Below are 15054 nucleotides of genomic sequence, written 5' to 3'. Positions count from 1 at the left end.
TTTTCTCAGCTTCTGAAATGATCTTTTTTTCATCATCTCCTCACTCCCCCAGCCTTGGGCAGTCAAGAAGAAATAAACATGCTCTTCAACCTGGCTGGTCCACAAGTCCAGAGTCAAGGGTACTGCAGCCTATGGCTCTGCCTCCCACAGCTGTGCCTGCCCCTTCTCCCTGCACCCCTAGAAGAGTGAGGGCACAACTTGGTGGTTTAATGCGGTGGGTGAGGGGGCTTGGAATATGTATGCCGTTGGGGGGAAAGCTGCTCTTGCACATGTGCAAAAATTGCACAGTGGTGGAGCCCTTATTTCTAGCAGTCATACCATTGTGCAACTGTGTCTGTTTATGAAATCAGCAATACAGACTTCACCAGAAAAGCCCAAGCCCCATCTGATCAATGACAATGTTGCAGAAACCCAGAATCACACACACAAGATGTTATTTCAACTCTGTTAGGAAACAATGAAAATTGGAAGCAGCAGCTCAACAGGCAACAATTCAAAGCTCCGAAGCTGGAGAGGTTCAGGAAGAATTTCTCTCTATCCACTTTCTCCACACCATGCATGATTTTATAGACCTCTATCATGTCTCCCCGCAGTCGTCTTTTTTCTAAATTAAATAGCCCCAGGTGTTGTAGTCTTGCCTCATTAGAAAGATGCTCTAGGCCCCTGATCATCTTGGTTGCCCTCTTCTGCACCTTTCCCACTTCTACAATCTCCTTTTTTAGATGTGACCAGAATTGTACGCAGTACTCCAGGTGTGGCCGCACCATAGTTTTGTATAAGGGCATTATAATATTAGCCATTTTATTTTCAGTCCCCTTCCTAATGATCCCTAGCGTGGATCCTAGGAATAGAATTTTTCACAGCTGCCACACAGTGAGTCAACACTTTAAACGAGCTGTCCACCAAAACCCCAAGATCCCTCTCCTGTTCAGTCACCGACAGTTCAGATCCCATCAGTGTATACTTGAAGTTGGGGTTTTCCATCCCATTGTGCATCACTTGACACTTGCCAACACTGAACTGCATTTTCCACTTTGTTGCCCACTCACCCAGTTTGGAGAGGTACTTTTGGAGCTCCTCACAATCTGTTTTAGATTTCACTACCCGAAAGAGTTTGGTATCCTCTGCAAATGTGGCCACTTCGCTGCTTACCCCAACTTCTAGATCATTTATGAATAAATTAAAGAGCACCGGTCCCAGTACAGAACCATGGGGGACCCCACTTCTTACTCCCCTCAAGACTTGTCCCCTTATCCCATGACCGCTAAGTTTCCTCAGGAGTCTTTGATGAGGAACTTTGTCAAAAGCTTTTTGGAAGTCCAGGTATACCATGGGGGACCCCACTTCTTACTCCCCTCGAGACTTGTCCCCTTATCCCATGACCGCTAAGTTTCCTCAGGAGTCTTTGATGAGGAACTTTGTCGAAAGCTTTTTGGAAGTCCAGGTATACCATGTCAACTGGATCACCTTGATCCGCACACTTGTTGACACTCTCAAAGAACATCAAAAGTTTGGTGAGGCAAGATTTACCTTTGCAGAAGCCATGCTGGTTCACTCCCAGCAGGGTTTGTTCTTCTATGTGCTTTATAATTTTATCTTTGAGGTTGCTTTCCATCAATTTGTCTGGAACGGACGTTAAGCTAACCGGCCTGTAATTTCCCGGATTGCCCCTGGATCCCTTTTTGAAAATCGGTCTTACATTTGCTACTTTCCAGTCCTCTGGAATAGATCCCGACAGCAGGGATATGTTTTAGCAAGGAGGTTGGCAATCTCACATTTGAGTTCTTTGAGGACTCTTAGATGGATGCTATTTGGCCCTGGTGCTTTGTTAGTTTTCAGTTTTTACAGAAAGTTTAGAACATCATCTCTTGTCGCTTCTGTCTGACTCAGCTCTCCAGCCTCCATCCCTAAAAAGCCTGGTTCAGGAATAGGTATATGCTCAGTATCCACTGCTATTAAGAGAGATGCAAAGAACTCATTTAGTTTCTCTGCAACCTCCATGTCCTCCTTAATAATCCCTTTCACTCCCTCATTGTCTAATGGTCCAACCGCCTCCCTGGCAGGTTTCCTGCTTCTGACAGACCTTCCAATTTCGGAAGGAAGTCTTCTTTCCTTTTATGGCTTCCATGACGGTACCTGTTAACCATGCTCTCATCCTCCTGGACTTAATGGTACCTTTCCTCCTTTTGGGTATACAATCTAACCTAGATGAGCGAGAACAAACTGAAGCTGAATCCAAGCAAGACAGAGGTACTCAATGTGGGAGGTCAGTCAGCACTTAGAACGTGGTTTAGAACTGCCTGTTCTGGATGCGGTTGCACTCTCCTCGAAAGAGCAGGTACATAGTCTGATAGTACTTCTGGACCCAAACCTCTCCCTGGTATTTCATGTTGAGGAGGTGGCCAGAGGGGCTTTCTATCAGCTTCGACTGATTTGCCAGTTATCCCAGTTTTTGGAGATAAATGACCTTAAAGCAGTGGTGCATATGCTGGTAACATCCAGACTTGACTACTGCAATGTGTTCTATGTTGGGCTGCCTTTGTATGCAGTTCGGAAACTACAGTTAGTTCAGAATGCGACAGCCAGGTTGGTCTCCAGGGTTGCCTGAAGATATATTACACCCGTTTTAAAAGAACTACACTGGCCACCCATAACTTTTCAGGCACAATACAAAGTGCTGGTTATTATCTATAAAGCCCTAAATGGCTTGGGTCTGAAGTATTTAAGAGAGCCCCTTCTTCATCATCAGTCCCACCAGTAAAATCATCTGGGCAGGTCTGGTTGCAGTTGCCACCGGCTTGGTTGGTAGCAACTCAAATCCATGCCTTTTCTAGAGTTGCATCGGGACTCTGGAACGCCTTTTAAAATCTTTTACTTATAAACTGATGGACTTTTTGGGTTGGGTTTTTAGTTTTAATTGGGCTTGTCTTAATTTATTTTATTCTTTGCCATGTTTTTTTTCAGTTTTAAATTTAATATTACTTTTACTGCTGTGAGCTGCCCCAAGCAGTATTGTACTGGAAGAGAAGGATATAAATACATTAAATGAAATTTTTAATAAAATGCAATTATTGGGCGAATACGCTGGGTCCAGTGTTCTAATTTTTTTCATCTGTGTGCAGAATGAGTTTTGTTCTGGGCAGCAGTCTCAAGGCAGTGCATGCGCACATTTATTTATTTATTTAAAATATTTCTGTACCGTCCAAATCCTAATGAAATTAGTTCCCCCCGCTTCTCTGAATGTTTTTAAGAAGGACCTAAAGCCATACCTGTTTAGTCAGGCTTTTAGTTTATAGTTGTAAAGCTTTGGTTTTAGAGTTTTTATTGTATTTTAAATTGTTTTAATTATATTAATGTTTTAATAAGTTTCATATTGTGAACTGCCCAGGGACTTTTTTGTATGTATGTTAGGGTAAGTGGCGAGGTGGCCAAATTTGCAGATGATGCCAAACTATTTAGGTGTGAAGAACCAGTTCGAATTGAACCCAGTTTGTTTGAACCAGCCCAGTTTGACCGGTTCTAGCTCGAACTGGATCAGACCCCCACTAAGGGGGCTGGCCTGAGTTTGAACCAAACTGGGCCTGGTTCAGATCAAACCAGTCCCACCAGGTTCAACCAGTTCATCTGTGCTTGTAAAGGGTAATCTGGTAAGGATTCCCCATTACAAGCAAAGGGGATCCCACAGTCCCACCAGCACCCCTCCCCACACTCCCCAGTTGGGTTCCACTATTATAGTGGCCAAGGTGCTTGCTGGAAAGGTCACTCTATGGAAGATACAAACTGGTGCATGCTTTTGCTGACCACACATAGGCAGGGTTGGAACTGAAATTTCTCCATGATAAAATTCAAAGACGGAGCAAGCTATCAACACTTCCAGAATGCTGAAGTTGGCTTCTAGTTCCCCATTCCTTATTCCTCAGAGAGACGAAGAGTTGTATAACTGTGACCGGCCTGGATAAACCTAACAGGATAAACCTAACCAGATAAACCGGCTACCAGCCAGTCTGCAATGTGGGAGTGCTGGCGGGGCTGAGAGGGGCTGCCGCTGCTGCCACTGTGGATTCAGAACCACTGCTGCTGCCAAGGTAAGGTGCCCTATGGCCTGTCCCCCTACACCGCCTCTCAAACCCTTTTAGAGTTAGGGATTCTCCTTGCTGGATTCTCCTTTACAAGCAAAGGCATTTGAACGGGGCTTAACCGAGCCAAACCAGTTTGACCCATTTCAGTAGCATGAACTGAACCACTGCCCAGTTTCAGTTCGAACTGGTTCATGAACGAACTGGTTCGTGAACTATTTTAGAGTAGTGAAATCCAGGACAGATCGTGAAGAGCTCCAAAAGGATTTATCCAAAGTGGAGGAGTGGGCAACAAAATGGCAGATGTAGTGATGGCAAACAACCCACAGACTTTACATATACGCTAACTAGGCCAAGAGCGTCAGTGACTGACCAGGAGAGGGCTTATGAAGTTGTTGTGGACAGCTCGTTCAAAATGTTGACTCAGTGTGCGCAGCTGCGGGGAAGAAAGCCAATTCTATGCTTAGAATAATTAGGAAGGGGATTGAAAATAAAGCTGCTAATATCATATACCCTTATACAAATCTCTGGTGTGGCCACATTTGTAGTACTGTGAGCAGTTCTAGTCACCACATCTAAAGAAGTCACATTATAGAAGTGGAGCAGGTGCAGAAGAGGGCAACCAAGATGATCAGGGGCCTACAGCACCTTCCTTATGAGGCAAGCCAACAATACCTGGGGCTTAGAAAAAAGACAACTAAGGGGGGACATGATAGAAGTGTATAAAATTATGCATGGTGTGCAGAGAGAAAGAGAGAATATTTTCTTGCTCTTGCATAACACTAAAATCATGAAACTGATTGCCAAGAAATTTAGGACTGACAAAAGGAAGTACTTTTTTACACAAGGCATAATTAACCTATGGAATTCTCGGCCACAGGATGTAGTAACAGCCACCAGCCTGGATGGCTTTAAGAAGGGCTTAGATAAATTCATGGAGGAGAAGTCTATCGATGGCTACTAGTCTGAGGACTATAGGCCACCCCCGGCTTCAAAGGCAGGATGCCTCTAAATCCCAGTTGCAGGGGAGCAACAGCAGGAGAGAGGGCATGCCTTCAGATTTGCCTGTGGGCTTCCCAGAGGCATCTGGTGGGCCACTGAGTGAAACAAGATGCTGGACGAGATGGGCCTTGGGCCTGATCCAGCAGGGCTTTTCTTATGTTCTTGTGTAGAGTACCAGAGAACTCTTTCTCCCCAACCCTCTTGGTCCGGCACCCAAGGTCTCCTGGATATACTGCAAGCTCTCTGCCCCACCTGATTCCTCTACTTCGACTTTAGTTAACACCAAAGAGTCTAAACACTGTTTATTAATACCAGAGAGTCTACTTGTATTTCACATATAAGAATCCACCATGACTTATAAGCAGTTAAGGATTTTATTAGTGAAAAGTGTTACACCTTACAAAATCAACGTTCTGACATGTGAGTTGACAGGCATGAACCATTGTCACATGGGAATGTCCACTTATCCCTTGTTTTCAGTCTCCAATAAAATTTCTTTATCCGCCTTCTGCTGTGTTTCTCGTCTCAAACAGAACTACCCACCCTTTGCAATCCCAGGAGGGGAGGGGAAGTGGAAGCCGCGCAACAGGAATCTCCCTCATAACAGCGCATGATCGCTCCCCCCTCCCCCACCTTGATTTTTGCTAACAAATCACCATTTCCCCGGAGCGTGCAGGGGGCTTGGAGCCTGGCTGGTTGCTCTCTCACCCTGCTTTGGATCATGAGAACCAGCCCACCGAGTGGTAACCCATTCAAAATAAGTAGTTCTGCAATCGAGCACTCATCTTGCAGTCACAGCAATAATGCATTATTTTCCTGGTGTTTTTTTAAAAGTCTAATTTTATGTAATTTGTTTATAGAATCCAGTAATACCCTTTGATCTTTTTTCTCACATTGCATCGTTGTCACTGCGTTCATTTTTATAGAGGTACACTGCAAGCAGAAAATTTGGGTCTTACTCTCACATGAACTGGACCTCAATGGTGTCAACCAGTGACTAGACTACTTTTACAAGTCATGGTCTGAACTGAAACTGAATCCAGCTGCTTAATAGTTTGACTCCCTGGTTCTGATGTTATTGACACTCAGTAGGAACTCCCATTCACCTGAATGTAGACAAGCATAGCGTGGGAAATGAGGAAATAAGCAGAAGAAACCCGGCAAGCGAAGGTTTGTAGCAATGAAGCTAGGAAGGTTCCGGAAGATGGAATCATGGCTGGCCCTTGCCTGGGTCCAGGGTGGGGTAGCTTGCAGCATTTGCTATGCCGCAGTGATTGTGAGCTCCTTTTGCCAGCTTCATGTAGCCTTTCTCACCCCATGTTGTATTCCAGCTGTAGGAAGGTAGAATGAAGAGAGTGTGAGACCATCCCTATGAACTCGGAAAAAGAGGTCCAACTGGGATCTGGTGGAGCTCTGCCTTTTCCCGGAACAGCCAGGGCTGTCAAGGATTGGAGGACTGGAAGGGGTTAACTGAGCCAGGGTGGGGCTATGCAGAGAAAGGGATGGAGCTATGCACACAGGAACTACTTTGGCCCACAATGAGCTCCTATTGAGTCCCAGCAGACAATGGTTGCCTTGTGGGACATATTGGTTGAGAGGACATGCCAAAGCTCCTTCTGGCTCAGATTCTGAGGTTATCAGAGACTGGGAGCAGATTCAGTCCCAGGTTCAGATCCAGGTTTATTTTTGGAACTCTGGTGAGAAGAAGCCAGAATCAACTTCATTCAGACACTATTGTGGCTTGTTCTTGACCAGAATAAGATGTGGAATTCTAACGATTCTTGGGTGTGAAGGGGAGGTGGAAAGAAGCATGTGCTTCTGGGGCTAGGAGATAGTGTCAGAAGTCAAGACTGAATCTGAACGGGCCAGCACATCTATCTGCCCCACTTCCTGACTCTGGCTGGGTTTGTCTTCCACTACCATATGCAGAATACAGATGCAGCCCCACATGTTCTTGAGTGAGGTCAACCATGTGTGGTGTAGTGGAGAGTGGGTTAGAAAGTGACCTGGGAGACTCAGGTTTAAATCCTGGCTTGGGCTGGAAACTCACTGGATAACCCTCAGTCAGTCATCATCTCAGCTTATAATACCTTATACAGCTTTTATGAGTGGGGAGGACCATTTATGCCACACTGAGTTCTCTGGAGGAAGCGGGGGCGGTGTTATAAAATCCACTGGACTTCCCATCACCCTCTGTCATAATGACCTGCATTTCATTACGAAATGTATAAACAAAAATAGCCAAGATCTCCATGTCTCCTATGCATCTGGCCTGTCACTGGGATCCTCAAGAGAATCATCAAGAGGATTTCAGCTTTCTGCCCCAACTCCCTCTGAGATTGGCCTGGTGGGAACTCAGAATAGGGTTGAATACCAGTTGCAGAGGAGTCACAGCAGGAGAGAGGGCATGCCCTCAACTCCTGCCTATAGGCTCCCAGCAGCATCTGGTGGGCCACTGTGTGAAACAGGATGCTGGACTAGATGGGCCTTGGGCCTGATCCAGCAGGGCTGTTCTTATGTTCTTTTGTAGGGTCTTTCCAGTGGTGCCATCTAGGCTGTGGAACTGCCTCCCTCTAGAGATTCAACAAGTCTCTTTCCACTGCTTGGCCAAGACTTTCACATGAGTGAAGCATTCCTTGCAAAGGTTTTTAGGAGACTGGAAGGCGGTTGTTTTCATTTGCTGATTTGTCGTCCTATTTTAGTTTATGGTCTGTAGCTGACTAATACAGCACTTATGGAAGGAAGCTTAGCTAGCTTTTTGCACAAAGCCTGGAGCATGTGGTGCAGACTAGTGTTGCACGACCATGAGCATGATCGTGCAACAGTTGAGCAATCTCCAGCATGCCTCGTCTTTTTTAAGGGGAACCTTTCCACAAGAGTGCAGCAGTGCAACTCTGCAAATCCTCCTCTTTAGCACAGTGATGTGGTCTTCTTTCGCCCCCTACAGTTCATAAGTCAGTATGTCAGCCAGTTTTTATTATTTGTATTAATCTACTTCTATTTTAACCATTTTTGCTAATGGTTTTTATCAGTTGTGCTCTCCTTGGTTGGGGCACCAGTGGAGAAAACCTGCATGGAGATGGAATGCATGCATGCTTGCATGCATAAATCATATCACTCGCCCTTATTTAGCAAAGGTAGCCCCAACCACCACACGCACACAACCACACACCAATTCCTGTCAGTCTCACCTGTTCTTCACAATCCAATAGTCAGCTGGTTTACCAGACATCTTGAGGGTATCATCTGTCCCATAGCCAACCACCAGTACAGCATGGTCCAGCTTTTCACCGCAGCCCTCAGAGTAAAAAATTCCTGGAGAAATTTGGTACAGGAGGGATTGGAGAGAGAAAACAGGTGACAGACTGAACTGTGGTCAAAGTAGGTGAGCATAGATGCTCTCCGGAAGGAAGGAGTCATTCATGTCCTATGCTGCCTGCCACCCCTTCCCTCCCGGTGCCAAGGAAAGCCAACATCCCTCCGCAGCGTTTGATTTTCTGCTCAGGAGAGAGACAGAGGAGGCTGAGGAGGCTTAGAAGGAGTTTGCATTTTCATCACTTGAAGACTGCAGCTTGACTAAGATGGCCATTTTCATCAACTCAGCCAAGTGGTTAGCAGCATCCAGACGAACCTCCTTATCTGATGGATTCTATTTCTCTCTTGCCTTGACTAAAAGCTAATTCTATACATAAATGGGGTTAAACATTTTAATCTGACATCAAGGATCAGAATGGTCTTCAACCAGTAATGCTAGTCCACATGCTCCAAAGTCCAATCTTTATGTTTACAGCCACCTCTACTACCTCGGGAGAACTCACGCAGAGAACCAAGTTCTTGTAAGGTACAAAGCAGGATGAGCTACCAGAAAATGTGGGGTGTACTAGCTGACTCTAGGGGTCCAGAGCCTAGAGTGAGACCCCCAGTATGTTAGAATATAAACCCTTTATTATATAAAATAAATAAATGATCAGCTTGCCTGGCAGAGTCATGGGCTCTCAGTCACAGGAGGTTTTCAACCAGAGGCTGAACGGCCATGCTAGACCTGGTGGCCAGGACAAATGACTAGAAAAGTCTTAATTTCGTTTACCAGCTGGCTAGTAAATCTGAGAACAGAAGATTTCAAACAGGCATAAGGGCGTTTTGCATGTGATCTTAGTAGGGAAGGAAGAGCATGCGCTTAGGGGCTCTTCTAACTCTAGAATTCTGTGAGTCTAACTTCAACTTTGTCCTCCACTCCCTCAATTGGCCAGCCTGCTTTTCACATCACCAAGTGGTCACCTATGTGGTTGCAGTAACAGTACAGCTTTCTCCCTCCCCAAAGGGCACCTTACCCTTATCATAGAACTGGAAATTGCTGGACTCCACACCAACAGAAACAGGGCCAGCCGTGGCCACAGCTTGTTCCAGGATTATCTCATTCCCTAGCGGGACCTGTACAATAGAAGTGCAGGTGGCCGCTCGGTCCGAAGGTTTGTAAGCACAGAGTCCGTTCTGCAATGAAATGACAACCAAGATTTGCTCTCTGTCTGTGGAAAAGAGGGCACTTTTCCTGTCCAGCTGGGTCACTCAGCTAATGATCCATTCTCAGCCTATATTTTTGCATGAGGAAAGATCACCACATGCTCCACAACCACTGCCATGGAAGGCAGATCCACCCCTCTCCCACCAGTGCTAAACCATTCTTCCCTCCTCCTCATTGTCCAAATGTTTTTGCAATCTTTGAGGCTAAAAGGGTTTGGGGTTTTGTTTTTAAAGAAATCACACTGCGTATTTGCATAGCACTAAAATGGGAATTGTATCAGCTCCAGCCATTAATGAGTGGCTTAGAAAAATGTGGGAACTAATGTCAAAACTGACTTATTAAGTTATAGTGAGCAATTTGTGAAAAAATGGAGCAAATTTATAGGATGCTGGAACAGCAACTTCCAAGAGAAGAATTCATTTGTGTGCTTTTCTGCTTTTGAAGATGGATAAAGATTGGGACAAGATATTTGAAATTCTTTCTAAATTTGGATGTACATTTATCTTTAAAAAAAAAAAAAAAAAAACCTGTTCCTGTACTTTATCAAAATCTACAATTTGGGATATTTGTGTATTGTGCTTAACAGGTTTTTTCATATGGTAGCTAATTTTGTATAAATAGGAATGATTTTTTTAAAAAGAAAACCAAACCAAACCACAAGGTTCCATTGAGACCTGTGCATGCACCGCAGGGTCACCAAATTACACAGTACTCCCTGGCGTTGTTCTCAGGAATCCCACCAACCCAGCCTTCTCACATCTCTGTAACCCAGACCATCTACCCTGCTCTAAACTGAGGTAGGAGGACAACAGAACCCCCTTACTTCAATCCTTTGATAATCTAAGTGCACGTAGCATTTTAAGCTGTTCCTGGGACCTGGCAGCCATTCAAACAATAAAGCTTTGCAGCTACAGGTCTTCCATCTGTGAGTGTGCCACTCTGCCCAGTACACTCTATGCTCCTGTTGCTTGCAACAGCTTCAGCAGGGCTGCTCCCACCTCCTGTCCTTTCATGGCCAGAGGGTAGCTGATGCTGTATGAGAGTTGCCAGTCTACTGGCAGCACAGTGCATGATGGGATACAGCTTCAGATCCAGCTCCCAATTCTGCTCTGCAGATAGCCACTGTCTTGATCATTGGGCTGTTGGGTTTGCAAACCCATACAAAGATTCTGGTCATCTGGGAATCATGAGGTACGAGCGCTCCTGCCCTTCTTCCCAACCCCAAATGATCATGTGAACAAGCTTTCTGTCTTTTACATGAGTTACCTTTTCCTCATAGGGGTAGTTTTCTTCCGAGTTGATTCCATTGTTCTCTCGCACATACTCAAAGGCCCAGTTAACAATCCCACCATCACATCCCTTGTTGCCCTGCTGCCAGGAGCAATCAACGAGGTTCTGCTCACTCAGCGAGACCAGCTTGCCATTCGTCTTAAAATGCAGACCTTCCAGGGCTCCAGTGGCACTGAATGACCAACATGACCCACATTCACCCTATGGAAAAAGAAGCATCAGCATTGTCCAGTGTGAGTCCTCACCCCACTCTCATTTGCAAATTACTCTCGGCCAGTGCTGAGCCCTAATAGTTGAGCACAGAGAGGAGTTCCTGAAGGAGTGGGACTACCTCTAGAATGGAGGGTCAGTAAAAGGGAAGAATAGCAGAGGATGAATTCTTTGATGCTCCTAATTTCAGGAGCACTGCAATTTGAAGAAAAGTAAGGATCTGTCGAAAATTGGTATTTTGATTCATCACCAAATTCATTCATCACCAAAACTAAAGATTCTGTTTTCCCATCTGCTTAAAGGAATATACCCAGTTGGCTGAATGAAGTCATTGAGTGAGTACAAACATTTACTACTTGCTGCTGCATGTCAACTGTCAAGAGATTTTTTAATTAATGGTAAACTTCTCAAAGTAGTTTACATGACACATTAATGAAAAACTGATTCCCTATTCCCAAAGGATTCTCAGTCTAAAAAGAAATGAAAGGTAAACACCAGCAACAACCTCTGGAGAGATGCTGTGTTGGGATGCAGTTACTCTCCCCCTGCTAGATATAAGAAAGCCCCCACTGACTTCATAGGGGGCTCGACACACTCTTCTCAGCATGGGCCCCACAAAACCGGAAGGCAGTCCTGAATATACACATGTGCAGGCATTTTATGTCTTATGACGTCTATATCTTTCCTGTTCTCTCACTTTTATCTTCACAACAATCCTGTGAGGGAGGTTAGGCTAAGAGAGAGTGGCTGTCCTAAGTCCCCCAGTGAGCTTCATAGCTGAGCAGGGCAGGAACAGTCAATTGTTTCCAGTCCTAGCCCAACACTCTAACCACTACACCATACTGCCTTTCAAGTCTTCAATTGAATGGAGTTGTGATAGCAGAAGAAAAAGGAAATTCAGATCCCCATTTTGGCAATGGTTTCTGCCAATTTGAGTTTACTACTGTTCATTTCAATGTCTTGTTAACTGAGGCTATAATCCCATACTCACATACCCTGGAGTAACTCCCATTGACCACAATGGGGATTACGTCTAAGCAGACACCTATAGGACTGCACTGTATTGCAAAAAGAGAGAGATTTTAAACATACTTAATTATTCTTGGTGTGCGGGTGGGGGGCGGCGGGTCATAACTGAATTTAATTATGGAAAAGGGGACGGTGGGCCTGAGCCTGACCAAGTAGGCCCAGGCTGAAGATCTCTAGCAATGCCCCTGATTTCTAGAAAACCAGCTGCTGTGTTGAAGAAAAAGACCCCTGTGAGAATTCGGGGAACATTCAAAAGCTCAGCAGAAACTCCTCAGAACTCTCTTCCCCCCATTATTCTCCCTTGGAAATTTCAGAGAATATTTATTTGAGGGGCATATTCTCTCTAAGTCTAGTTGGTTCACTACAAAGGTGCTCCATGTTTACTCAAAAGCTTTAGGATTGAGCTCTAGAAGAGGCCTGTCTCTTCAAACCAGGATCAAAGAGGCGGCCTGTCCCTGAGTGGACACCAGATAAGCCACTGGCAGCCATGGATGGACCTCCCCAGACGATCTGGAAAGGCAGAGAGGCTCATAATGAAGAAGATTTTCTCTTAGACACGAGCACTGTGTGTTTTGTCTGGAAACATATCAGCAGTCAGTGTAGTACTTTCCGAATAGAAATAACTAGCTGGGCCGGGTGCAGAGCATCTGCGCCTCTAGTTCCCCCACCCACCCACCCTCCACCACTGCCAATGCCGATTTCTTTCCCAGCCTGCCCACCGCTGCTGCTTTCTTCCCCCTTCTGCCCACCGCTGCTGCCATGGTCTTGCCTGCCTGCTGCCATTGCTGTGCAAAATGATAGTGGATTCTTTGTTCATTCATCATTTTGCTGTTCATTCAAAATAATGAATGAGAGTAGATTCTTTGGTGCAGAATGATAGTGGATTCTTTGGTCAGTCATCATTCATTTTGCATCAAAGAATCCATGCAGAGCACCTCAAAAATTGAAAATAACAACACAATCCAGTACCCCATGGGCTTGTGGTTTGGGGGGTGGTTGGCACCCCATGTGCACTACACCACAACCTGCTCTGGCCCACCCTGGTGCCACCTAAGTGGAGTTATGGGGCCGCTGAAACTCCCATTATTCCCTATGGGGAAAAACCTTAAAGATGCAGAAATATTAGAAATTTGTAAAGAGAAAATCACCCCTTTGGCCAATTTCTTTGAAATTTGAGTGGTAGCTTCCACCCATTGGGAACTACCACCCACCCCATTCTTATGCCCCTGGAACCCTTTCTTTGCTTTGAATGAATTCCGATTCAGATTAATTTGGATCCTAAACAAATCCAGGGTGACTCGGGGTGGGGGGGGGGCAAGATTCAGACTGAACACAAATTGGAGGTGATTCAATTTGGGTACAAATTGAATTTAAAAAAATTGATTGATGCACATCCCTAGTACACACGCCAACTGAACCTATCTTGTTGAATTCGAACTGACACACACTTAGTATAGGTTTTGACCCCTTCCTATCCTGATATCTCTATACAGTTTATTCTCCAAATTAATTTCATCACATATCTTCCCTCACAGAAGCATTTATAATATCTATCAGGCCCTCTCCAATATCCTCTCTGCCAGATATGTTGGGTAAGGTTTAAGAGCACAGGTGGTGGGACCAACCTCTCCAAGCAGCTTGTCCAGCTCCTCAGGCAGCACAGACTGAAACTGATCCAATCTAACCATATAAGAGGAGTTACTGTAAGCTAGATATGTGCAAAATGATTCCAGCTTGAAACCGCCACTTTGAGTGTTTCATGCTCAAAACAAAACACCCTTAAAATAAAGGGCCTGTCTAGAGCTCGAAATGAAACAGCCCCATTTCGACTCACAACATCGAGCGTTATTTCGAGGCCTGTTTTTCCGGGGAGACCTGGTCTACCAACTGGGGTCAGCGGGTAGACCAGGTCTCCACCCTGGACTTGGTGCGTCGGCTACCCACCTTGGAGGCCTGGTCTACCCAAACAGCACTCCCCAGGAAAACAGGTATCAAAATGGCACTCGAAATGTTTTGAGGTTGATTCATCGAAATAGCCAGCATGGTCTATTTTTCCCCCAATTCTTTCAATTTCGGGTGGGGGGGAGGACAGGACAAAAAAGTCGTTGGGGAAAAATCCCCCCCCCCCATTTTTTTCTGATTTTTTCCCTGGGCTTTCACATATCTAGCCTAAACACATCATTATGCTGACATCAACCAATACTTGAACAAAGATGCTTACTCAGTACCAGCACAGAGATGGTTATCCTAGATATTTATAGCCATGGAGATAAAATGGCTGTTACCCAGCCAATTGGCAAAACCCCAATCCAGCTATAGACAACCTATCCAATTAACTGGAAGAGGTTGCGTCAGACAAGAGGATCTCAGAGCAGTAGAAAAAATATGAATACTCTCAGCAGTACAGTCTTTGGGTTGGTAGATTCTCTCAGCTTCAAAATCTCTAGCTGGTAGACTCTTAGAAACAAGGTCTCTGGCTGTTAGGTCTTCTCAAAAAGGTAAGAAGCAAACTAAAGATGAAAAAGTCTGCTCCATCCCTCTTGCTTACGGAAAGCTGGAGAACACCTCAGCACACTGAATGATTTCTAAAACCATCTTGACATTGGCTCAATTCAGTGAAACTCAGTCATTAGAAACAGCAATGATTCCTACCATTGTAAAAGAACAACAGCTATGGATTCCTAGCTTAGTCATTAACTCTTCCCAAATGTTTCTCAACTCACCTGGTTTTTTACTTCGGTGACGTAGCCTTTTTTCCGCCAGTCCACCGACTCAGGAGTCTCCAGTGTGGATGATTCCTGCAAGAAAGTCACGCCCTTTCCGGGTGCTTTAGCCAGTTCAGGACGAAAGCATTTCATCTTCTGATTAAACTCTTCCTTAGTCTGGGGAGGAAGGGAAAGTGAAACACCAAAGGTTATCTTTCCC

At 45.1% G+C, this 15054-nt stretch overlaps 1 protein-coding gene across 6 annotated transcripts in view; it reads right to left on the bottom strand.

The window, feature by feature from the left end:
* Window positions 1–5433: 5433 nt before the first annotated feature.
* LOC128345197 (procathepsin L-like) overlaps window positions 5434–15054 on the bottom strand; it is a 52465-nt gene continuing 42844 nt past the window's right edge. For all 6 annotated transcript variants that reach the window (XM_053296774.1, XM_053296775.1, XM_053296778.1 and 3 more), the window contains 5 exons: window positions 14853–15011; window positions 10867–11091; window positions 9410–9569; window positions 8270–8393; window positions 5434–6409 (listed from right to left, as the gene is read on the bottom strand). In XM_053296774.1, the coding sequence (XP_053152749.1) occupies window positions 6289–6409; window positions 8270–8393; window positions 9410–9569; window positions 10867–11091; window positions 14853–15011 (789 nt within the window). In that variant the 3' untranslated portion in view covers window positions 5434–6288. The remainder of the gene's footprint in view (window positions 6410–8269; window positions 8394–9409; window positions 9570–10866; window positions 11092–14852; window positions 15012–15054) is intronic.

This window comes from Hemicordylus capensis, chromosome 2 (genome assembly GCF_027244095.1).
Source record: "Hemicordylus capensis ecotype Gifberg chromosome 2, rHemCap1.1.pri, whole genome shotgun sequence".
NCBI lineage: Eukaryota > Metazoa > Chordata > Lepidosauria > Squamata > Cordylidae > Hemicordylus > Hemicordylus capensis.
Note: the sequence above shows the minus strand (reverse complement) of the source record. Positions and strands in the feature narration are given on the sequence as shown.